General features: G+C 41.5%; 1 protein-coding gene across 2 annotated transcripts in view; it reads left to right on the top strand.

Moving 5' to 3' along the window:
• Positions 1 to 6,333: 6,333 nt before the first annotated feature.
• The window catches only part of myt1la (myelin transcription factor 1-like, a), a 37,623-nt gene continuing 18,165 nt past the window's right edge, over positions 6,334 to 25,791 (top strand). For both annotated transcript variants that reach the window (XM_029002671.1, XM_029002670.1), the window contains exons 1-5: positions 6,334 to 6,471; positions 18,430 to 18,531; positions 18,960 to 19,014; positions 19,325 to 19,358; positions 21,320 to 21,382. In XM_029002671.1, coding sequence (XP_028858504.1) covers positions 18,960 to 19,014; positions 19,325 to 19,358; positions 21,320 to 21,382 — 152 coding nt within the window. In that variant the 5' untranslated portion in view covers positions 6,334 to 6,471; positions 18,430 to 18,531. The remainder of the gene's footprint in view (positions 6,472 to 18,429; positions 18,532 to 18,959; positions 19,015 to 19,324; positions 19,359 to 21,319; positions 21,383 to 25,791) is intronic.

The following is a 25,791-nucleotide window of genomic DNA, read 5'->3' as shown; positions in this document are numbered from 1 at the left end:
GCCACCTGTCTTTATTATGTTCTCTCGTGCATTTAGCACCTCGGCTCTGCTTGAGGACACAGAGAAACAGATTCCTCTCAACTCAGAGGTTTCTTAGGAAAGTTTGTTTTGCCTTGTACTCCAGCAAGAATCCGTTCTACAGAGGAGAAAAAAGGACGAGGAACAAAGAGTAGGTGTTCATTACTACATACACACACACACACACACACACACACACACACACACACACACCTACACTCAGTCACAACACAGGCCACAGACCCATTAACCCTGCCAGTCAGCTCTTCTATATCTACAATCCTATCTGTGTAGGTGGGAGTTGTTAGGACTGTCAAAAAGCCCAGGCTGCAGTTGTCAGATGTTGGCAGGTTTCCTCATCTATTCACACCTCTTGTGCTCCTCTGCTCTTTGGTTCTGTACCACTCACATCCTAACAGGGTGTGTTGACATAAATTTACCCTGTAGAATACAAAACCTGCTCTCCATCTATTGTTAATAAAAATAACTTTCAAAAAATGAATTGCTTTGAGTGAATCCACAATTTAGGAACAACTTTACTTTATACATTCTACTGTTTGTGTCATGTTCATCCTGTGCTATTATGTATAAAGCTGGCCAGTTTATGTCTGTTTGCCGTCGGGTCATTGTTTCTTGATGTCTCCCCTGTCCTGTTCACCATGTATTAAAGCCCTGTTTTGTGATGTCTTGCGCATGTGTCCTTGTTCCTTGTCATGTCCAGCCATCGTTCCAGATCTACTACCTTGCCATGTCAAACCAGCGTGACAGTTTGCACTGTATCAGAATATTTGAATTTTGTCATGACCCTCAGGGACCTAATACATATTTTACACTTTATTTCTAGCATAAATAATAGAGTATTTCTTACTCATAATGTCACTCACACAGGTTCAAACTCAATCATGTACCATGATAGCGATTATTGATAGTGAGTGAGAAAGTAGGAAATTTACTATAGAAATTTTAACATCCAATCAGCATCAGATTGGTACTGAGAATAATCTTAGACCCAAATAAAGATGGGTTTAGCCACAAGATAGGTGCAACTAATATTGTGTGAGTTCAGAATTGATATAATCTGTTCACACAGTTATTGCATGGGACCTGACTTGGAAGTTAATGCACTGATCTGCTGGATTTGTCTGCTGCATTTGACACTGTGGAATTCATATCAATCACCTGAATCACAGGATTGGATTCACTGACACTGTCTTCACCTGGTTTAAATCATTAGAACAGATTTCATTGCAAAATCTAAATTGTGCAGCGTCACCCACATTTACATTTACAGCATTTATCAGACGCCCTTATCCAGAGTGAAAAGTGTCTTGCTCAGGGACACGATGGTAATAAGTGGGATTTGAACCTGGGTCTTCTGGTTCATAGGTGAGGGTGTTACCCACTAGACTACTACCACCTGTGGGGTTCCTCAAGGGTCAGTCCTTAGCCCCATCCTCTTCATTCTTCATCCCTCGGTTACTGCAATACAAACGACACAATTATATGTTAAAACTATATATGCACCTCTATCTTCTAACATTTTATCACAGTCACACTTTTGAAGACCAAACTAATCCCTTCTGCAAGATCTATCTCAACCTGGTTCAAGCTTCTAAACATTGTAAGATCCTGGATTGACAGATTCTGTCAGGAATCCATCAGGGCAGTGGAAAATAGCTACACAGATGTAAACACAGACACATCATGATACATTGATACACATGAAAATTAATGAACACAATCAGGAGATCAAGGTGACAGAGAAACACAAAAATCTGGTCCATAACGGATCCAGGAAAGTCCATGTTATTCACATTTAAATTTTTCAGATCATCAGAATATTAAATATTAGTCAAAGACAACTCAAGTAAACACCAAATGTGTTTTAACGTGAAGGATATTATTTATTATTAAGGGAGAATATCCAGACCTACATGGTCTTGTGTGACAGAGAGAGTTATGACTACAAAAGGTCACAAAAGACCCCACAAGAATATCCAAAGAACTTCAGGCCTCACTTGCTTCAGGTAAGTTCAGTGTTCATTTCAAGATTTTTATTTGTCACATGCATAGTTACAGTAGTACAATACACAGTGAAATGCATCCTGAACCACCCTCTGGCTGTGCATAGTTAAGTAAAAGTTATATAATTAAATAAAACAGAATAAGGGAGAAAATAAAATAAAACACTCGCCTGTGAACCAGAAGACCCAGGTTCAAACCCCACTTACTACCATCGTATCCCTGAGCAGGACAGTACCCCCCCTCAAAGGCACAACCTCCACGGAGTGCCCCACAAAACGGTCCATGAAAGGGGGGAGAAGTCCACAAGGACGAGTGGCGGCTGTCCTGCACCAGCGGCGTCAGGCCGGAATCGCCAGGGGGACATGGACAGCGTGACAGATCCTCTCGACCCCACGGTAGCTTTCGTAGGCTGTCGAGAGTCTGTCACGCTCGGGGAACCGATAAAACATGACGTGGATCGTGGCGGGAAACTGCCGATTACCGGTGGTGCGTTGCCGGAATCCGGACGAGACGGCGGCGTCGGGGGACGTCCATACATGGAACCTTGAACATGGATCTGTGGGGCAGACGTCCTCCCGACCAACCACGGCTCCACATGGTCGGGTCATTCTGTCACGTTTGGGCTGGACATGGCGGTGAAGGAGGACGCATTCGCACAATTTCACACGACAGGGGTTTAATACAAACTACATGAGACAAGGGGACATTAACACACACAATGACCCGACGGCGAACAGACACAAACAGGATAGTTTTATACAATTATATAAATATACAACAGGTGAACACGATCAGGGAACATTACACAAGACTTACATGAAACTCTGGTCCGAACTCCGGATCCGGAGTCACCCATGCCGGTCGGGATCAGTAAGGCTAGAAATTTTTTTAAAAATAGTTGGCAAGCTACAACGCAAGCAAGATGTTCAATGAGAACATGAGACACAGACATCATGGGTAGTATCTATGTATTCTGTTAAAGTGCATTGTGGATGGATTGTGCAATAACCAGTGTAACAATAGCAGATATCAGTAACAACAGTAAACAGTGAACCAGCGTAACAGCAGTAGGCTGTTCATGACTCCGCCATAAGAAAGAGACTGGGTAAAAATGGCATGCATGGCAGACTGCCAAGATGAAACCCACCGCTGAGCAAAAAGATCATTAAGGCGCGCCTCAATTTTACCAGAAAACATATTGATGATCCTCAAGACTTTTAGAAATCTAATCAGCCTCTTGATCAGTTCTTCTCTGTTTTATATTTGCTTCTTTTTCCTCGTTCATTCATGTTTAGCCCAGGCTGAAGAGGCAGTGTGTACGTGTGTGTAAGTGTGTGTATGTGTGTGTGTATGTGAGCATGTATTGATATGTATTGATGCAAACATCTGGTTAGAATGAAATGTCGGTCTGCTGATGAGGTGCTCTTGTTCCGTGCTGGGGAAATGCATTATTTAGGCCAGGGCTTGAAGTAGGTCAGACTGCTTTAGCCTGGACAGAGGTTTATAAATGCACTCTTGCATGTACACACACATACACGTATGCACACTCACAAACACTGCACTGAACTTTACGTGTACAGTACAAATCCCACTGCATATCGTGGAGCTCTATAACTCACCCGTCCTCTCTCACTTCTTCTCTCATCAGCCCATCTGTCTGTGTTCATGCAGGCGTCTCATTTGCATTCCTGATGAGTGTCTGAAAGAAGGTGGTTAATGCACAGAACACTGCTGAAAGTGAGAGAACAGGCAGTTTTAAACCAAAATGTGTGTATGTGTGTTTTTTCAGCTTATGTCTTGGTAGATTCATGTCTATGAGAATGAACCTACACTTCCACTGCCACACCATGTGTTGTTATTTAATGACTATACACTTCTATATTGTCCACTATAATAATGTCCACTCTTTATTAGGATTGAGACTGAATCCTGCATATTGTTGAGCAACAGCTCAGCCTGGACACACATTTGTATCTGTGATTTTTATGGTGCTACATGTTCCTTATGGGGTTAAATACATTTAAGACTAGCTAAACATGACTTAATTAGACCAATAATCTAAGCGAATATGATAAAAATGTATCTGAATAAAAAAACAAACAAATACAGATAAAAATATGCATATTGGGATGTCTGCCAATATTGGGATCCCTAGTCTTTATTCCATTAGGGTATTTGTACTGTGCATATTGTGAACATATACATACCTTAATTTTTATGGCAGAAATTCATTTTTCAATGATTAAAACATGAGATATCGTCACGTCCGCGGGCTGAGGGAAGGAAGTGCAGAAGCGGGACATCTGGGAACAATGATTTATTAACACAAAGAAACGGCACGAGGGCCACAACTGGGGAAACAACAAAGGAACGAACAAAAATGAAATTGCAGGCGTGTTACGATTATCAGGAACTGAAAGCAGACATAAGGTAAGTGTTAGGGTCCACATAAATGTTGCAGCGTTGTTCTGCTGTCCAACAGGTCCTTATACCAGGGCTCCAGCTGCACCTGTCCATGGCTGGAGCCCTGCTGTCAAGCTGACTGTTGTCAGTTGTGTCCTCAGCGGCACCCAGCCGCAACAGGTATGTACAACTAAATAACGTGAAGTTATTTACATGCTTTAATTACTGCTTTTTTAAAAAAATAAAATAAAATAAAAAAATAATAATAAAAAAAATATATATATATATTCCATTTCGCTCAATATCTGCACTCCACATGATTAAAAATGTTCTTCTTGGATTGCTTTATCCCAGACTGTCCTTAGTCACTTCAATCTTGATCTGTGACACTAAATGGTCAGTGTGTGTGCGACTGCTGTGTCTGCTCTGTTAGGGTGTCTCTCTCTCTCTCCCTTGTGCTGTGTGTGTGTGTGTGTGTGTGTGTTTGTGCAGGCTCACTAGCGGTGGTGCTGAAGCTGTGAAAGAGCTCAGGATGGGGTGTGAATCATGTGTCTGACTCACTCTCCCTCTCTCTATCTATCTCTCTCTCTCTCCATGCTCCGTCTTATTGATCTGTCTGGTCTTTAGGGAGCTATAAGAAGACCCATAAGACTGATCAGACATGCTCTTACATTTTCATTTATTTCAATCAGCACTTGATTCGGTTCTAAAATATCATTCATTATGCATCAGCACACACAACGCTCGATTAAACCAGCAGTGAAGTTCAAACAAACAAAGAATCTACCGTGCACAGAATAATCCCTGTAAATACACCACTAGGCCAAATGAGCCATGAGAAGACTGTGAAACTGTAAAAAGCAGTATTTAAGTTGTTTTATATTGCAGACGCTGAACACTGCACAAAACACAAAGCTGCAAAATATGCACAGTATGCACAGTAACGTTTGTGCAGAAAACCCAGCCAAATACATACCATTTCGTATTTATCAGCTCTATCTTCCATTTGCTTGCAGTGCAGCTGTACGATTTCATTTCTAACATCTATTGAGCTGTGCTGTTTCAAACTGGCTTGTATGAAGTTATTATATACCGAACTCCCAGCTTTAAATCCATGATTAAAGCTCCACACGGGATTTCAGCACCCGTATCTCTCTGCTGTTGGTTCTTCAGCACCTGGAGCTGTCCACTGTAAAACCAGTGCTTCTCACCCCACTCCTTGGGACCCAGCATTCTGATCATGAAGGGCTGGATGATGATCTATTGATCCGGATCAAGCGTGTCGGTCAGTGAAAACCTGACACGGCGCAAGACAGGAGGTCTGTAGGAGTTGAGCAGCTCTGAGCCAGATGACTGCTCACTTCATGTATTCAGATAATTCAGTGCAGTTTCTGAGCGTCCTACTGATTCTGTAGGTTCTGAATCTTGCATGTGCGCTTTAATGTGAGTCAGTGTGTAGTGTGTAGAAATGTAAAAGCATATGTAGGATTTGTGTACAACTGTCAGGCAGACGGGCCAGTGAGAAACAGACAGACAGACAGAGAGAGAGAGAGAGACTGGAGTGTGGCCTCTGTCACCACCGTGGACGGGGAGTGTTCCTCTGTACTCACGTCGTTCTGGGTTCAGGGCTCTGCAGTGCCGCGTTTGCTCCGGAGGTTACACTTCACACTTCATGCTCATAGATCCCCCTCCCTTCTCTCTCTCTCTCTCTCTCTCTCTCTCTCACACACGCACTCAGACTCCCCCTCCTCCCAGCCTCTGTGTCTCCATTGTTTCACGCCTGCTTTTCTCCGCACTCCTCTTCTCTCTCAGGTGCCCCTGGAATACCAAGCAAACAGAAAACCTCAGACAAAGGCAGACAGTGAGGACGAGTGAGGGAGGAGCGATACGGGGAAGTGCTGGGGAGGGCCGGAGCGCGTCCCTGAGCAACAGAGAGGGGGGAGGGGGAGGGGGGCTGCTTGCAGACTTTCAGACAACTGGGAGAAACCGAGGCTGAGGGAGAGAGGCTGAAGTGTCGCCATTTCAGTAGGTCGCTCTGCTTCAAATCTATTTGTCCTGCTGTATTAGCCTCTGGTTGTTGTGCTGGGTCGTGGCTCGGCTCTGTGTCTCTGTATGTCTGCATCTGTGCATGCACATGTGTGTGTGTGTGTGTGTGTGTGAGAGCGTCGTTCATTTGGTTGGATGTTGACGCCTGTGCATTCCAGCACATCACCTGCAAGGCTGAGGAAAAGTGGTCCACTGCGGCTCGCGGGTTCTCATCACCTCCCTTTCAATCACGACCTCTTCTGCCTGTTGGTCTCATCCCTGCCGTCTGAAGACGTGACCGCTTTATAGTCTTGCCGCGCACCACAAAGACAAAGCACAGACTACTGAGCTGATGGACTCCACCAAACGGCTGTCATGTGCTCAAGTTTAACCAATTTCTATTTAAAACACCGTGTCCCCAGGGTGTTTTGTGACTAAATGAACAGAAATTGTAGTATGATTCTTTGTGTCAAAAAGAAACAAGAGTACACAATAATCTTTCCTCTCAGTTGAACGGTGGCAACATGACTGACGTCTGTCCATCACTCACAACCAAAATCCTTTGTGCTGCAGTGAAATCATATTTCTGCATATTTCCTTCGGCACAGGGATTTTTTTTGGACATGTGTGTGAATGTGTGTTGGGGACTTCAGATGCAACTTTCAAAGATGGCATCTTGCGCACTGCCAGCGTATTTACAAGAACAAGCAAACATAGAAGACAATTTCGCCACAGACAGATTCATGCTGCATGAAAAATAGCATCTTTTTTGTCTATTGTTCCATTTCATCAACCTCACTGAACGTTTAGAATTGAAATAAATAATGCAGTCAACACAGATGCACACTACTAAATACGGTCTGAAGTGGCATACTTCATGTGGGTTGGTTAGAGCTTCATTTGTTTTTGAGAAGCAACTGTAAAAGAACGTTAAGGTGCATAATGCTGAATATTGTCTTCTAAGCAAAAAAATATAATATTTTTTATTGTTTAATAACAGCAAATACTATGATATGACACAGTCTTAACTGTGGTTTCTTAAAATTTCCAAATTGTAAATTGATTAATACATTATGTAGTAATAGAAAATGTAACATTTGCTGAAAATGATTTTTTTTGCCAGAATATTCATTCATTTAGAATGCTTCATTTACCTTGGACTTGTCATGTAGTTTAGTCATGGGAACATGGTGGAAGACTGGACATTTGCACGACTTTAACAAACAAAGCACAAACCAGCACATGAGAAGAGTCCATGACCCGACGAGTACACGATTCATACATTCATACATTGGGCATACATTTATAACACTTTAAAGATGAAAGCAATGATGGAGCTCCGACAGTTCGTAAGTTGAACCCAGAACTGATGGAGGACATTCTAGGCTACTATTACCAAAGATCAACGTAGGCAACAAATATCCACCAAATGACCATGAGTGTGTACAGCACTGTGGTAGAGCTAAATTCAAGAAGGGAAGACAAGCAACAGAGACAGAGTAACAAATAAAAGTAAAGGTCACAATCCATAACACTGCAGTCTTCAGTCTAGGTTGTAATATAGGTCGTTATGTAAATTCTCAGAATGGTGAACTATCTTGAATTCCTTGACTCACTGACAGGAAATCTAGATGCATGTCCATGGATGGCAGAAATAAAACAGGACTGCAGCAGACTTTCCAACAAGTGCAGATGTAAGAAAAACTGGAGAGATCTGGGGAGGTCTTGCAAGGTCCTGGTGGTCAAGGTAAAATGGCTTGAAAGTAATCAGGTTAACACTATATTAGATTTAGGGTAAGGGTAGAATAAAAGCTATATGATTTAAAAAAAGAAAAGGGAAAGAGATGTGCATGATGAGGATATGTACAGACTGCCCAAATCAATCATGAACAAATCTTGATGAGCTCCCACCATAGCATGTTAGGATGCTCTTCTGCACTACAAGGTTCTCCTACACCATGTTACAAGAGAGAACGGGCTGCATGATGGACACATGGTATCCTCTATGGGTTAAAGAAAGGTAGGACTTAGGTAGGAACTGTGACATCAACAGTATAAAATGTTATATTTTCCAGGCTTCCCCAGAGCATTTTAGGAGCTCAGTGTCACACTCTTGCAGTCACTTCCACCCACACCAACACTTCTTCGAAACAGCTATTTTGCATGGGTCAAATTTGACAGAATGCAGATCACCTCACTATTATCTGAAATAATGTTGCCTGACATCAGGCTCTGAGGCTCTGTAGCGGATGATAGGAAGGCTGCTGATAAATTCTACCATTAAGAGGCTTCACTAGATGCTCAGTGTAAACTTCTAACCTTAGCCCTATGTCTGGTTATTTGTCAGAACCAGTCATGGTGTCCATGCTGACTCAAGCACCAGATCCATGGAACAGTGGAAGAAGGCAGCCGGGTCTCATGATTCACGTTTTCTTATACATCATGTGTGTTACTTTGTGGTTGTAACCTAGTGGGTAACACACTCGCCTATGAACCAGAAGACCCAGGTTCAAATCCCACTTACTACCATTGTGTCCCTGAGCAAGATTTGTTCGGATTTGTTCTAAAATTTTAGTCAAGCTCGGTTTGGCTTGGTCAGTGAATACGAATTTCTGGCCTATAGTACCTATCCTTTCCATATGAATCACTGCTTGTAAATTTGTTCTGGTGATTGGTAAAAGTGTTTTGAATGTTGTAATTTCATTATATTAATTTTTAGTATTAATTATTTTGAGAGAGATGCGAAAACTGATGCTTACGAGGTGAAATGGAGGCAATCAGATAGATTATATTTTAAACATGCCCTTTTCATTTCCTGCTCATAGCGTGTGCAAAGAAAGCCCTGCTTTTAAAAAGCTTAGTTCACAGGGTCATGGCTGTATGGAAATGTTGCAGTAAAACACTGACTGTGTGGTTATTTTAATGCACATCACAGCCTAACAGACGGCTCATTCCGGGTTGGGACGAACTTTTTAGGCACAATTACAGCTCTAATATAGACTTAATATGGTCTGCAGTGTAAAACAAGGAGAATAAGAAGAAAAACCTGCAACAGCTGTTTATGTTTTTTGCAAATAAAAGTTTATAATTAATAATAATTGTGGGAAGGAATTGGGATTGGGGGTCCTGGCTTGTCTTGGACACAGGGCATGCACTTAATCCATACTATTTAATACATAATGCTATTTATTCACCCAGTATCTCCCATGTCACACACTTCAGTTACTTCTAATACTTTAACTCTATGATTGTTTGCATTTTTTGTGTTTATGCATATCTGTATTGTTTGTCTTACCCAAACTATATATATATATGTGTGTGTGTGTGTGTATGTGTGTGTGTGTATACACACTGTACTTATATATATATATATATATATACACACACACACACACACACACACACACACACACACACACACACACACACTTATATATATATATATATATATATATATATACTATACTTCTCTTTTAGACCTCTACCCTGAGATGCTAAAAATGGCAACAAGAACATAATATTTGCTATGTATGATTTGGCATGTTTTATGACCATTGTTACGAAGGCTAGAATCTGATAATTGCAGTAAATTGGTAATTACTTCATATTAGACCAAAGAGCTCTTTAGTGTGTTGATGCTGAGGCCACGCTGAAATCATTTCACATTTTATGATAAACTACATGTAGTCTGCAATTTGATAATTTTTGTCCACAGGGCCCTATGTATAGCGTGTGGTGAATTTGAAGTCAGCCTGCTTTACGAGAGAAAAACGCTGGCCAGAACCTCAGCACTTTCTGTGGGAAGTCCTGATCTTGGGCCACAGTGACCCAGTTGAGGAGAGTGTGGGGGAGCATTTAACATTCAGAGATCTCAGAGGCTTCTCAGCATGCTTGCTGGTATAAACAAGTGTAGCAACGTAGTCCAGCAGTGCTGGTGAGCCTGAAAATCATGTCAATAGTTGCAAAAGAAAAGACACATCTGTGGATTTCTTTGGTGAACATATTTGAGGCTTGAAGATGCTCAATATACCAGGTCAAAGTCAGGTCTGTTATTGAAGATCTGCACATTCCCTGAATACTGAAATGATTGTCATTGATTGTCATTGTGATACACAGCACAGCACACGGTGCACACAATGAAATGTGTCCTCTGCTTATAACCATCACCCTTACTGAGCAGAGGGCAGCCATGCCACCCGGGGAGCAGTGTGTGGGGACGGTGCTTTGCCTCAGTGGCACTTTGGCGGATTGGGATTTGACTTTCTGATTTCACGATCGCTTCCTCAACTGCTAGGCCACCACTGCTCTTATAGATGGATTACTATACATCTACTATAGATGTATGAACAAAACAAAGAACTCTAGAATCACGCTGTGTTCCTCCTTTTAGAAGACTGCACCAGAATGTCTATAGAAGGCACCTGAATCTACATAATATTGTAATGTGGTGAGATGTCATAAGAGGGTCCAAGTTTGAGGGGTTTTGTCAGTAGTGGCTGTAAAGCCAATTGAGACATACTGTTTGTGACAAAAATAAATAGTTATTGTCATAAGATATTGAAGTCATTGAGAATTTATCAGTACCTTATGTTGTTTTTGAAACATTGATGCAATAAATTAGCCATGGTTCAGTTTAAATTTGGAGCCCTAGGCAGGATTTTAGGTGGTGCCCCAGAACGCAGACAGAACTCCTTTTTTATGCCATCTTGGGTGACTCTAGACAGCATAAAAAGTGGCGTTGAGGGTGTGTTCAGAACGCTGCTGTTTTCAGCGCTTGCACATGAACGCCCAGTGGCGTTTTTACCACTTAGCCGGGCAAAAAACTGCCGTCGTGGATGATTAAATGCTGTTTTTTTATGCTATTCTCTTGCAACAAAATACAATTTTTAGCCCGTTAACTATACAAAAATGTGTTGTGAACCTATACAGAAAAATACAGAATAGAAAGTTCCATTTATTTTTTCCAATAGAGTGAATGAAAACAAAAACCCCCAAAAAAATTCTCCAGGTAACTACTTTTATTATGAATTACATTTATAAATAATTATTATTTTATTATTGATTACTTTGGATTTATTATTTATTACATTTCATTCTTTTCCCTTTTCTTTTTCTTTCCTATTTACTAATAACTCATCTTTTTCGATTACTGATGACAATATTACAGCCAAAATGTCATCATGGTGCAAAGATAAGCACATTTTTGTGTGCTGTGCCAGAACACCCATAACTGTGCTATAAACTGGCTTGTTCTTTACACATTCCTGCCTTAGACGATGCACTTGTGTTAGCTCTTGTCATAGTCAAAATAGGGCCCTTAGTGTTGCTTCATATATGAAAGTAAATACAGATAAACCTTCACAACTTACTCAGGGTTCATCTACTTATTTATATCTGTTTATTCATATGAATAATCATTGAGAAAATGCAAAGGCAGCGGTTCCAAGTCTTTCGATCCAAATCATGTCAATCCAAAGCATGGCAGAAATGACAGAAACAAAACAGAGGGAGCATTTTAGAAGATTTTTAGGAGATACCTTTAATGTTATTTTTTTACCTCAAGAAGCTCCACTAGGCCTGAATGAGTCAGAGAGTGGGTGAAGTGTTATTTTTACCACAACCCAGACCCAGGCACACACATACAGTAAGTGTGCTACACAATCGAACCCACACATACACTTGCTTTGACCCATCACCCATCACACTTATAGCAAATAGCGATTCCAACACCCGTCTGATCAAGTCACAGGGACGATGCACACACCTCCATAAATGTGCACCCCTGCCAGCATGGGACCCACTGGAGAATGACTCAGCTAAAATACTGACTCATTAACGGGGCTGTATTCTTTAATAGAGCCACAGTATTGATTATGCCCCGTTAAAACTGTGCCCCTGTTGATAAGATTAAAATGAAATTAAAAGACAGAACTCATCCTTAATCATCCTTAATGTAATCTAAAAAGCTCTTTTTGCGTTCATTTTATTCCTTCATATGATATTAACATGAGAGGGACATGACAACAACATGGGCACAGTTGTAAAATGTATTTTTTAAAAAGACCATTCCTCCTCCTACAGCAAACTTTACAGCTGATTCTCTGCAACCGAGCAGGTTGTGTTCTCCTGGCATCTGCCAAACCCAGATTCATCCATCAGACTGCCAGAGACGGAAGTGGGACTCATCACTCCAGACAATACATTTCTGCTGCTCTAGAGTCCAATGGCAGGAGGAAAAGGCCGTTCTGACCTTGACAACATGCCATTTTAATGATTAAATAAATACAAATTGTATTTTGGAATTTGCCACACTGGACCATTTCTTTGCACCATTTGGGAATGTGATACTAATATAGGAATGCTAATGTGCCACTAGTGCCTACATTTTGTAACTATTTTTGGGGTTTGAACCCAGCTCTATTAACATTAGTAATTTTCAGCTGCCATTTCCTGGTTTTCACATATATTAGCTTTGAGTGGTTGGAATTTGTGTGTTTCCTGCCTTAAAATCCTACACCATGATGGTTTTCTGTCTCGAGGCATGTATTACTCTTGCTGTTTTCTAGTGGTTTGTGTTGCGTTGAATGTACTGTTCACTCGTCTCGCAGACGCATGGCACCAACCCAGTGGCTACTGTCAGGCCAAAAGCTATTTTCCTCCAAGCGGATCCAGCCTCTCGCAGAAGGCACCATTTCTGGGAGCCTTCCTCTCTCCGCACTGGCGCACGAGCCTTCCGCCAGCGCCGCCGTTGCCATTGACGACATGCTGCACGTAGCCCCACGCGCTTGCCAAGGATCATTACGAAGTGGCTGTGTGCTTTCTCCTCAGCTAGCCTGGACCAGAAGCAATTAGAAGCTCCCTCGCTCCCTCCCTCTATCTGTCAGTCTGTCAATCTGCCTGACAGCTCTGGAGGCTTCCTGTTCGGGGATGCACAGGAGTCGACGGGAAGGCTCATATACTGTGTGTGCTGGGACCCTACACATTACTTAATGCCAACCCTCCTGCCTCCATAGACAGTCAGGAGTGTGATGCCCAGGTGCCACCGTAACCCACGCTTCTTCATGAATCTCCTGCTGGTTCACTGTCTTTGAAGACGAAGATGACGCTTGTGATTATCTGTTCAGAAATGAAAATGATGTGTGACACAGGCTGGTTCAAAACCACCCTTTTGGGATATTTTTAAACGAATGCTTTTGATAAATACATGCCATTTATTCTTATACTCGAACAAAAAAAAGTTGCAGATAGCAGACTGCCCACCCTGTTGCTATGCAACAGAAGTTTACTCGCCATTGCAGATTTCACTGTTCTCTTACCCTGTGTGGAAAGCGAGTTGTTTCTACTTTTTGGACTACCCTCTGTCTTGTCTTGGGGCAGTGGTGGCCTAGTGGGTAAGGAGGCTGCACACACTGCTCCACGGGCGCCTGGCATGGCTGCCCACTGCTCACCAAGGTGATGGGTTAAATGCAGAGGACACATTTTGTTGTGTGCACCATGTGCTGCAGTGGTTCACAATGACAATCACTTTACAAAAGGGCCTAAATCCGTTATTGCTTAAACTGAATATTGGGTCCTTGGTGTTGAAGTGCCTGACCTAAGTGTGCTTCTACTGCCGTTATACAGCATGTATTTCCATAAACCTGAGCAGTAAGATATGGTCAATATATGTTGTTTGCTCCAGATTTCAATGATTTCAGTCAGGTGATTGCAGAACTCTTCACTTCACATTCTGCACTACAGACATGTTGAAGTACACGGCAACATACTTCTCATGTGTTTGAGGTACTCTGGTAATTTTACGTAAAGACTTCAGTAGGTAAATATTGGTTATGCTCTAAGTTTGTGGTTTTTGCTGGAATAAAACTGGAAACAATTCAGAATTGCAATCATTTTCGTTTTACATTTACCAGACGCCCGTATCCAGAGCGACTTACAATCAGTAGTTACAGGGACAGTCCCCCCCTGGAGACACTCAGGGTTAAGTGTCCTGCTCAGGGACACGATGGTAGTAAGTGGGGTTTGAACCTGGGTCTTCTGGTTCACAGGCAAGTGTGTTACCCACTAGGCTACTACAATATCAGACGAATCCGCCCTTATCTGTCAAACCAGGCCACCCAACTACTGGTTCAGTCCTTAGTAACCTCACGACTGGACTACTGTAATTCCCTTCTAGCTGGTCTACCACTATGTACCATCCGACCTCTACAACTCATACAAAATACAGCAGCACGACTGATCTTCAACCTTCCCAAGTTCTCCATACCGCCCCTCTGCTACGTTCCTCCACTGGCTCCCAGTAGCTGCACGCATCAGGTTCAAAATACTGATGCTGGCCTACAAAGCCAAACATGGAGCAGCACCATCCTACCTCACAGCCCTTATTACACCTCGCACTGCACCTCGTATACTCCGAGCCTCCAGTACTGCTCGCCTGGTCCCTCCATCTCTGAAGGTTAAAGGAAGACGCTCATCTAGACTCTTCTCCGTCTTGGCCCCTCGGTGGTGGAATGAACTTCCCCTCGAGGTCAGAACAGCTCAGTCAAGACCTTCCTCTTTAAAGAATATTTAGATTAAATTGTAATTTTCTTGTTGTCGAACTTTGTGTACAGAATCTACAACAGAGTGAATTAAATAGATGTATTCATAGTCGGGGTCCTAGTGAACCGGAATTGATCTCTTCATCGATGGTAACTTGAAAGCACGTTGTAAGTCGCTCTGGATAAGGGCGTCTGCCAAATGCCATAAATGTAAATGTAAATGCTACTAGCACCCTGTGTTTTGAATGATAGTTAGTCCATTCTAGAATGGTTAGGGTTATGTTCTCTGTAAATTACAATATGCGCATGGTTTGCTTTTCAATTTAACATGTTGAGATTAGCAGGTGGTGTCGTGTGAATGAGCAAAGTGTTCATGGATTTGGGACTATGTGGTCACTGAATGCCATGGAGGCCAGACTGATCAGGCCCAATCAGGATTGAAGCATTAAAGCTGTCACCCTTTGCATGGCTTTCGGTCTGTTTTTGGGGTACGTGCACATTCACAGTCATCAGCTAAGACTCCTGCTGTCTTTCAGAAAACTGTACCCTCCAGATATGCATGAGACGAGAGCAAATGATAGATTGTAGTAGTGCAAAGGAAGAGGATAAAAAAGAGAATGAGTTGAAAGAGTGAAAGAAAGAGGAGAGTGAACAAGCAGGTGATAACTGTGCAAAGAAAATGTGTGAAGAAGCAGGGGGAGAAATCTGTGTTTGGAGCAGCGCGGGCCACAGTGCACACAGAGCACCACTGCATCACTTTCTATTAGACAGATGGGGGATAAGCCTGCATACTAAATAGAGTTCCCTTCCGCTTCCGCCAGCTCCTGAGAGACACCAAGTCACTCTAATTTACATGGTGCACATGACGAGCCCGAACTGGAAATGACTCACATTCAGTGTTCAGCTTTCCGCCTTGCAGAGTGGGTAGAGATACTGACCAAATACAGAAAAAAGACATTCTAGATCTGAATGAATGAAATATTCTTATTAAATACTTTGTTCTGACAACGAAATCACGCAAAAAAATTATAGATGGAAATCAAACCTATCAGCCCATGGAGGTGTGGATTTGGAGTTTACACTCAAAATTAAAGAGAAAAAACACACTAGTCTGACAAGTCAAAATGAGGCTCAGTAGTATGTGGCCTCCAAGTGCCTGTATGACCTCCTTATAATGCCTGGGCATGCTCCTGATGAGGTGGCAGATGGTCTCTTGAGGGATCTCCTACCAGACGTGGTTTAAAGCTGGTGCAACGTGCCATTGGTGGATGGAGCGAGAGATGATGTCCCAATTGAATTCAGGTCTGGGGAACGGGCGGACCAGTCCATAGCGTCAATGCCTTCGTCTTGCAGGAACAAATGACACACTCCAGCCACATGAGGCTCCTTGCATTAGGAGGAACCCAGGGCATACCAAACAAGCATATGGTCTCACAAGGGTATGAGGATCTCATCTCTGCACCAAACAGCAGTCAGGCTTTCTCTGGCTGTGTGGCCCCCCCAAAGGAAATGCCACCCCACAATATTACTGACCCACTGCCAAACCGGTCATCGAGGATGTTGCAGGCAGCAAAATGTTCTGCACAGCGTCTCCAGACTCTGTCACGTCTGTCCCATGTGCTGAGTGTGAACCTGCTTTCATCTGTGAAGTGCACAGGGTACCAGTGGTAAAAATTTTAGTGTTCTCTGGCAAATGCCAAATGTGCTGCACGGTGTTGGGTTGTAAGCACATGTGGACGTTGGCCCTCATACCACCCTCATGGAGTCTGTTTCTGACCATTTGAGCAGACACATGCACATATGTGGCCTGTTGGAGGTGGCCCGTTTCACCTTGCACAAAGGCAGCGGTCCTGCTGCTGGGTTGTTGTCTCCTGATGTACTGGCCTTTCTCCTGGTAGCACCTCCATGCTCTGGACACTAAGCTCTGGACAGACACGGCAAACCTTCTCACCACCACAGTTATAATAGTTTTGGATTTTTCATTAGTTTTAGTTTTTATTTCGTTTAGATTTTTTTTTTCAAATTCAGTTAGTTTTAATTAGTTTTTAGAGGCAGATTTACTAGTTTTTATTAGTTTTGATATTTTGAAATTGCTTAGTTTTAGTTTAGTTTTTATTAGTTACAGTGTTAGTTTTTTTTTGTAAATTAGGATATTTGTCAGGTGCATGAATCAAAATCACCAGAATAGCCTCATCCATCTTAGCTCCGATAAGGTTATTGACTCTTGCAGCTCCGGGAGTTTTGAATTTTGGTTCGAGTGAAGTGGTGAACTTTTTGAAGGTAACCGAGTCACACAGTCGTGTAGACATTCCAGTCTTAATAAACATATTTTCCAATGCTTCTTCTCATTTGTGGTGTTCCTGCGTATTTACTAGCCAGCAGCTACTTGGTCCATTATGGATGCTGTAGTATCACGTTCCTTTCCCATGTTACCTGGCCTGGCTACCGCTTCTCTTTCTGGGGAGGGCGGGCGAGAGGCTGGCTTGTTCAGGTACTCTTGGTTCGCCTTTTTGTGTGAGCTTTTCAAATGGACTTTCAGATTCGTGGGGTTTTTCCCCTTGAGAAATATTCCACATATTGTATGACCTGCTTCTACAACAAGGCACTTACTTTTATTTTTGCCACTGTCATAATCAAAGAAATCCCAAATAGGACTTTCTTCCGCTTTCTTCCGACTTCCGCTGCAGCCATCACGCTAGCCGGCGGCGTCACGGACAGACTATGGACACGTGACGTCACAGACCACGTGTTACCATAATGGTCAAAAACCTGGCTTAAAACTGGCAGCGGGAAGTAAATAGATTCTAATTCTTATTACAAAGACGAAAACGAAGGACGTTTTTGCTATAATATTAGTTCGTTTAAGTTCGTTTTGTATACACACAAAACAGTTTGTTAGTTTTCGTTTTTTTTTAACTCTTTATTTCAGTTAACGAAAATGCTTTATCAATCCTAGTTTTAGTTTTATCGTTCGTTTTCGTTAACTATAATAACCTTGCTCACCACTGGTTGTCAATTGGACAGTTTAATTTCACAGATTGATTTGGAGTTACATTGTGCTGTTTAAGTTGTTCCTTATGTATGTTCATGGGATTGGAATTGTTGGCAGTGTTTTTTTTTGTTTCATCATTAAAGCATTAAATCATAGAGTTTAGGCAGTGAAAGACTGGCTGTATAAGAAGGCGGGGCTACCACATGAAAAGGTGTAACCAAAAACAATTATTGTGCAGGGTCTGGCTGTAAAATTGAGGTATTTTTTTTGTTACTGAAAGAAAGTCAGTCCAGACACTAATTTCTCATATATTAGACATTAACAGTCTGTAGAATGCAAACAGGATTTAAAATATAGAACATTTCTAAAATTCAACGTAAGTTTCATGCAAAATTCTGAAATTTTGTGTGTGTGTTTTTTTCTCAACAGAAAATGAAATTGGCAGAGTTTTAAAGGACCCCCTGCTCTGGACAACCTTGTAATCTCCCCTCACAGTGAATTGGACCTTAGTCTGGTACACTACCAATCCTGGTAACTTTTCTTCCCAATAATTATGCAGTTTTACATCATTGAATTAAATCATATGGGATTTCAACAGGACTACTGTAAAAACATAAAAAATATGAAGCTACCCTCTGAGGGCTTAAAAATCACGTTTGAATGTTTCATGCTTTTTATGTTATTATGCAATTAGACAATTGGAATCGATAGAAGCTCTCAAAATTTATAATTCATACAACACATTGCATTTTAATACATTTCCATGTGGACAGATCTAATCATGAAAGATTAGATTCAGGTCATATTACACACATATGATGCATATTGCAAGATATATGGTGCAAGTATGAAGTTTTTCAGTCCTCATTCTCTATTCCAGCAGTGTTTTGGTGGTGAGGCTACATTTGTACTCTTTTTATCCCAGAGGATTTACTTTAGAATCTTTTTTGTCCCCACAGATGGACGTAGATGGTAATGAAAAACGGCACAGAACACGATCCAAAGGAATTCGAGGTACTCTGGACATAAAAAAATAAGTAGTTTACATGATTCAGTTTTATCATATCTATGTGTAACTATGTGCAAACATGCCTTGGTTTTCAGAAAGTTATTCAAGTTAATCCAGCAGTTATTCAAGTTAATCCAACAATAAAATCATCACAATATTCGAACACACTTCTAAGCAAGATGCTTTAGTGACAAAGGACTTTACTTCCAACACTTTCATCATTTTTACTTACCTCTCTTCATTTTAATGTCATGATTATATACCGGTGGGAACTAGAGGACTAATAACATTAGAACCTTACTGCTTTCTTTTCAGTCCCTGTGGAGCCTACTGTGCAAGACTTGTTCAGGTACGCGCAATTCTATAAAGAATAACTTCAGTTAACGTTTTTCGTTAAGAAACAGTTAGAGATGTATACAGCATAGTAGAAATGATTCCGCGTGTAATTGCTAGGGGGGGTATTACCAATACAGGGGGTGTCTGTATTCGTTGAACAAGCAAAATGATTTGATTAGAATTGAAATTCGTATTTGAAATAGTTTAAAAAGCTTTAAATTGATGTTTAAGGATGTGACATTTAAAATACTCACATAGATACTTACCAGATAGTTTTGGTGGATTAGTGTGAATTTTGGCTGAAGCAAGTATGTGTCTGGCAACACTGCTGCATCATGATAATCAAGTTAAAGAGGGAAAACAACAGATTTGTAGCCTTTACGTGGAGCTTCACTCATTGCCCTCTCAAGACCAATCTCCAGGAACCAACCCAAGTGATGGTACTCCGTCACAATGTTTATATGAAATAAATATTCATTAAAAGAAACACTATAATGATTAGCTAGTTATTTCATGCCATTTCAACACTGCAGCACAAAATGTTATAAATCCGCTTGGGTAGAGGAGTTTGGGAGAATGACTGCCAATACGTATCAGTCACACAAAGTCACACAAAGAGAAACATATGAGTGAACTGTAAATGCCCCCAGGTCATCATTAATTTTACATGAATTAAGGCACAACATTTTATAGATTTGTCCCTTTCAACTACTGGCATAAAGCATTCAACCTTCATGAACATTCACTCTCTGTATGGTGGTAACACCTGATCTGAATTTTTGAATTGCCTCCCCGTTTTAGAACGTCTTCAATTAAAACGACAGAATCAAGGTCAATAGCCTTATCTAGAGCAAGCGTGTCTCAACCCACTTTTCCAAGGGAACTGCTGTCTCTGTCATAATATGTGTTTTACTGTCAGACATATTACACTACGAAATACCTGCAAATATTAGTACCTACACCAGTAAACATTGTTAATAAATTGCAGAAATTCACCTCAACCTAGCAACAGTCACCCTTTTACACTACTGTCCAGCAAATTACTCCACCTCTGAAGATGTGATGTTTTAGTTCCACCCTCCTTTTTAATGTGGAGTCTATCTCGCTGGGCTCCAAATAGTCACGGATTCTATGGGGAACCTAGATGTATTCCTCAAAGGGGTTCTGAGCGAGTTGTGAATGGGTTATGAACGGGGACCAGTTCAGCTTTATTGCCCTTATAAGACTCCTGCAGGTCTGTCTCTGGCTATGGGGTCTTATCTGCACAGCCACTGGTGACAATAAGGCCTAAATCTCTGCCAGCAAAAGTATTTTTTGTGACCACCATTACTTTCCAGCACTATACACACACACGCACAAACACACACACACAAACACACACATACACATACAGGTCTGTCACTGGCTATGGCCCTGAGGGGTCTTGTCTGCATGTGGCCCCTGGTGACAGTAATGCACATATATATATATATATATGTGTGTGTGTGTTTGTGTTCGTGTGTGTGTGTGTGTGCGTGCTTGTGTGTGTATATATACACACACACACGCAAGCACACACACACACACACACACACACACACACACACACACACACACAGACATACATACATACATACATACACACACACACAAACAGTGCTGCAACGGTGGTCACAAAAAATATATATTAAATATATATATATATATATTATGTATATTTCAGAAAATTGCTAGCCAATCACTTGTGGCTAGCTGTGTGACAGGGATGTGGGTGGTCTTGAATTAGTGGTGCAGAGGGAACAGAGCTAGACAGGGGGTATAAAAAATGCACTGGGGTGAGTCACCTTAATGTGGGGGACCTGCATGTGTGTGGCTGGGAATAAATAGCTAAGCTTGTGTGTGTGTGTGTGTGTGTGTGTGTGTGTGAGAGAGAGAGAGAGAGAGAGAGAGAGAGAGAGACAGAGCTACCCTCATTTCTCTCTCTTGTACTTGCAGCTGCCCCACTCCAGGCTGTGATGGAAGCGGACATGTCAGTGGGAAGTACGCTCGGCACAGAAGGTAAAATGAACTTGAGTCTGTGTAATATGCATCAGAAGACAGTTCAGTGGGCAACATTTGCAATTCACACAAAGTCTAATTACAGCACTTAAGAACCTGATTTGCAACGCGACATCAGGTTAATTGCTGCAAAATGTATGTACTTTCTGTACTTTAATATTGCAAATTACAGCTGCAAATATATACTTTTTGTTTGTAACAGGAGGGAATAATACATACACACAAATGTATACCCAAACTGACCATTTGTAGACCATGTGACATGTCCCTCCTCCTTATTTGTGAATTTTTGTCCAATTTAGTGAAAAAAAAATACTGGACCATTAAGGTCTAAAAGGAAATGCCACAATATTTTAGTTCTGTAGTTGGACCACTTATGGGACACCTAATTAAACAAGCAACAGACACAAAGTAGATTACTTTATTGCTCAAGAACTAAATGTTAGCTAACCATGTAACCAGATGTACATTTTATGCATATCTTAATTATTATACTTTATTTTAGCAACATAGTATTATAGCACTGGTGCATTAATAACTACAATTAGACACAGAAAAACTTTACTAATAAATTGCTTTCACTGCATAATCAAGTCTGGAACTACAAGGTCTCTGGAGCAGAGGTGGCCTAGCGGTTAAGGAAGAGGCCCCGTAATCAGAAGTTAATTTGCAGAAAATCCTTACAAATGTTTTACAAGCAAAATGCATCAATCTAAACCTTAATGCTCATAAATACTATACAGTAAGTAAGGGCTATATTTCATGCAATTTAATATCTAGTTCAACATCATTTTACCAGAAGTAACCTACGGCCCTCTTCTACACAGTTTACTTGTTAAATGGAAGTCCCTTTTTTTTTGGTTCTTTTTTATTTCTTTGGCTGCGTTTCCACATTCTTTCACAGTGTTCATGCTAATTAATGCCTGGCCATCAGAACAGCAATCAGAAGGTAGCATCATTAATATGCTAATGCCCTCAGGGAGAACTCCCAAAGATAGAAGGTCCCCTTCCGTTTAGTCAAATGTCCTTTAAGACAGCGAACACCTTTCCATATTATTCTAGATTTCAGTCCTTATTTCTACACAACTTAAATCGGAAAAAGAGGAACATGTTAGTGAACTAGAGGTTTAAATATACATCATTTTTAGGGAGTGGTCTATCTGTTTGTGAGTCTGCTGAAAATGCTGGAGTAATGGAGATCAAAAGTGCAAGTGAACAGAGAAATGTAATGACCTCAATGAATACAAATGGGACTCTACAGTCAGAAGCTCAGGATAAAGGTCAGTGCAGGGCAGTGGTGGCCTGGTGGGTAAGGAAACAGACCCGTAATCACAAGGTTGCTGGTTCAAATCCCGAGGTGGCACTGAGGTGCCACTGAGCCCACACACCGTTCCCCGGGCGCCTGTCATGGCTGCCCACTGCTCACCAAGGTGTGATGGTTAAAAGCAGAGGACACATTTCGTTGTCCTGCACCGTGTGCTGTGCTGCAGTGTTTCACAATCACTTCACTTTCACTCCACTTGCAGGGCAGTGCAGACATGTTAGTCTAACTAGAGGTTAATAACAAAATGATCTTTTGTTCATGGATGGTGTCAGAACAGAATTACAGAATTATACAACACGAGCCACAATCTAGCAGTGTAGAGGAAGCCATATTTTTTTAGCATAACAACCAACAGCAGGCCCTGAAACAGATGGGTCTTATGCTGTGTGTGGGAGGTTTGTGGCATTTTGTACCCTCCCCATCACACACACATACGCATACTCTCTCACACACACATACTCTCTCTCCAACCCTCTTCTTGGTCCACATTATTCTTTTTTTGGGGGGTGGGGGTTTATTTCTAACTCATAAATCAACTGCAAGCTAAATGCCATCTAAAATCCACTAAAATGTGAGTGAATGTGTTGAGGCTGATGTTACTGTCTTCCGACAGAAGATTAGCCTGGCTACAGAATGCTTTCATGGGCGGCTTTAGATATTAGATCATTATAATTATTAGACGTTCCTGTTTAAGAAGTGATAATGTAACATCTCTGGTTTTGTGTTGGACACATAAAAGCTCGACCATGGCTTCTAACAGCGATGACTTTGACACATTTTCTAAAACTTATTTTTGCTGTAGAAACCTCTTCGAATCCATTAGCAGGTCTATCCCATGTTCCTTTTCCATGCAGCTCAGCTCTTTATTCCTCTTTCTGCAGACAGTTCTTCATTATTGCTAATGCCTTAAAAATATTATGAAGTCATTGTGTCCACTGCCATGCACAGCAGAGCGCTTATCTGTCACCAACAGGTAAAACCCTCTTTACATGTGGATCTGCAGCATGCAGCAAATTGTGAGATGAAATAAGATAAGAGTCTATTTCTACACACACACTAATCCCTAGTAAGTGTGTCTGGGAAGGCAGAGTATACCAGGAAACAGACTCAGCAGTCTGTATGCCTGCATTAGTTCCCTCTCACCCTCTAGACGGTAGATCCACTGAGATCTTGAGGGAAGGCACGTCTCCATGGCAACGGAGCTGCGCCACGCATGCCTGTAGACAGTGACGCACAAGTAGTGTGTGCGCGCGTGTGTGTGTGTGGATTTGTGATAATGACAGGCTCTGACCTGGCTGCATCTTTCATGTAGGCTTATTGCACAGAGACATTTTCACTGGCTGTAAGTGTGCTTTTCTGCAAAAAAAACGACAAATAGCCTTATTAAATATCAGCATTTTCAGTCATTTAATTTTATTTTAAACAGCATAAAAAAAGCATGAACCCTAACTGAGTTTCATGGGCTTATGCACTGTCACATTATCAGTTCAAGATATTGCAATCAATTAAGACAAATTCTGCAATTTTGTCAAATCACAGCAACTTCTCCATAAAAATGCATTGTGAGTTTAACCAAAACTAGCAGACGTTTTCTTTTTATATTGTATTAAAATTGTCATCTGAATATTCACATTTTTGTGCATGCTCTTGTTAATGGGACACCACTTCCTCCAATCCACCCCTGAGAAGAAGGCCATGTGAATTAATTAGACAGTGTAACATTGCACATCTATTTAAAAATGTCTACTAATTGTAATGCATATGTGCCTCACTGCTGCAGTGCACAACTCATCTGAATTAAGATAGAATATATATTAATGTACAAATCCATCTCTAGACACAATAATATAGGCACACTAACTAATTCATTGATTTGAGGTACTGCATCTGTTAAATAACAGAAGTGGCAGACAGTGTCCACTGACAAAGTGGTATGATCAGTTTTTAAAATGATTAAAAAACCAATAAGAAACATCAATCAACTTTAAACTTTAATGGGCTTGGTATGTAGAGCATACCAGGTACAACCATGGCATGAACTGTGATGGCTGCTGGAGCGGCTTCTTCTGTTCCTCTGACCGGCTTCACTGAGTGGATTTCTGTGAAGTGAGTCATTATTCCCGCTCTTCTGGTCTGAGCTGTCTAACTCAGGGCTTTAATTACAGTGCAGTCCCACTAAGAACCCAACTGCACCACTGCCTCGCTCCAACCTGTCTTAATTACCTGTGCAGTTTTAATTGGCGTGGTCTTCTGGAGGGACATTCGGGAGCTTTTTTCACTGGTGCATACACACACACACACACACACACACACTGACACATCAAACCTCCTGGGCCATCACCAACAAAAGCTTGCTCTTTCTCGCTCCTGCTCCTACATGTTAACACTTTCTACAAGCCCAACACACACACACACACACACACACGCAAGCTTACTCACACAAATACTCACATTGCACCCCAGTTTATAACACACTGAATTTAATGTAAGCATCTTGAAGTCTGTAACTCTGCTTCCTCAATCACACATGTACAGACTGTTCAAACACTGGATCTGCAAAAAACAGACTTAAAAGTGTTCAGAGGAGCAGCTGGAAGCATCTGGGGCTGTGGGCAGGCTCTTATGATCTGTGACTATGAGCTCCACGTTTGTATCAGCTATGCGACTGGATTAGGGAAGCAGAAAGCATGCTCTTAAGTCATTTGAAAAAAAAAAGAAATGAGTTCGGGCAGAAACGTATATGGATATTTCGCCATCATTAAGTGTAGATTGTTCCAGAAGTTCGTCATGAAATGAGTATACTAGGCAGCCAGCAGCTGCTAGTGTTGTCCTGCAATATACCTCAGATTTTCAAGAGGCAATAGAAAGAGGTAGTTCTGCCCAAAGGGTGTGTTCTACACCCTTCTACCCAGAACACTGTGCTGTCCATCACACAGGACACTAAAGGACAATGGCACAGCCATGTTAAGTAAGATTCCTAACATAAAGGGAACTGTTTGAGAGTTGATAAGCAACATTACTCCAGTGTCATTGCATGAAAAATAGCTTGTAGAGGAGTTTTCATATGTTTTTGATGTTTTATTGT

This window comes from Denticeps clupeoides, chromosome 14, assembly GCF_900700375.1.
Source record: "Denticeps clupeoides chromosome 14, fDenClu1.1, whole genome shotgun sequence".
Lineage (NCBI taxonomy): Eukaryota > Metazoa > Chordata > Actinopteri > Clupeiformes > Denticipitidae > Denticeps > Denticeps clupeoides.
This window is presented reverse-complemented; position numbering and strand designations above follow the sequence as displayed.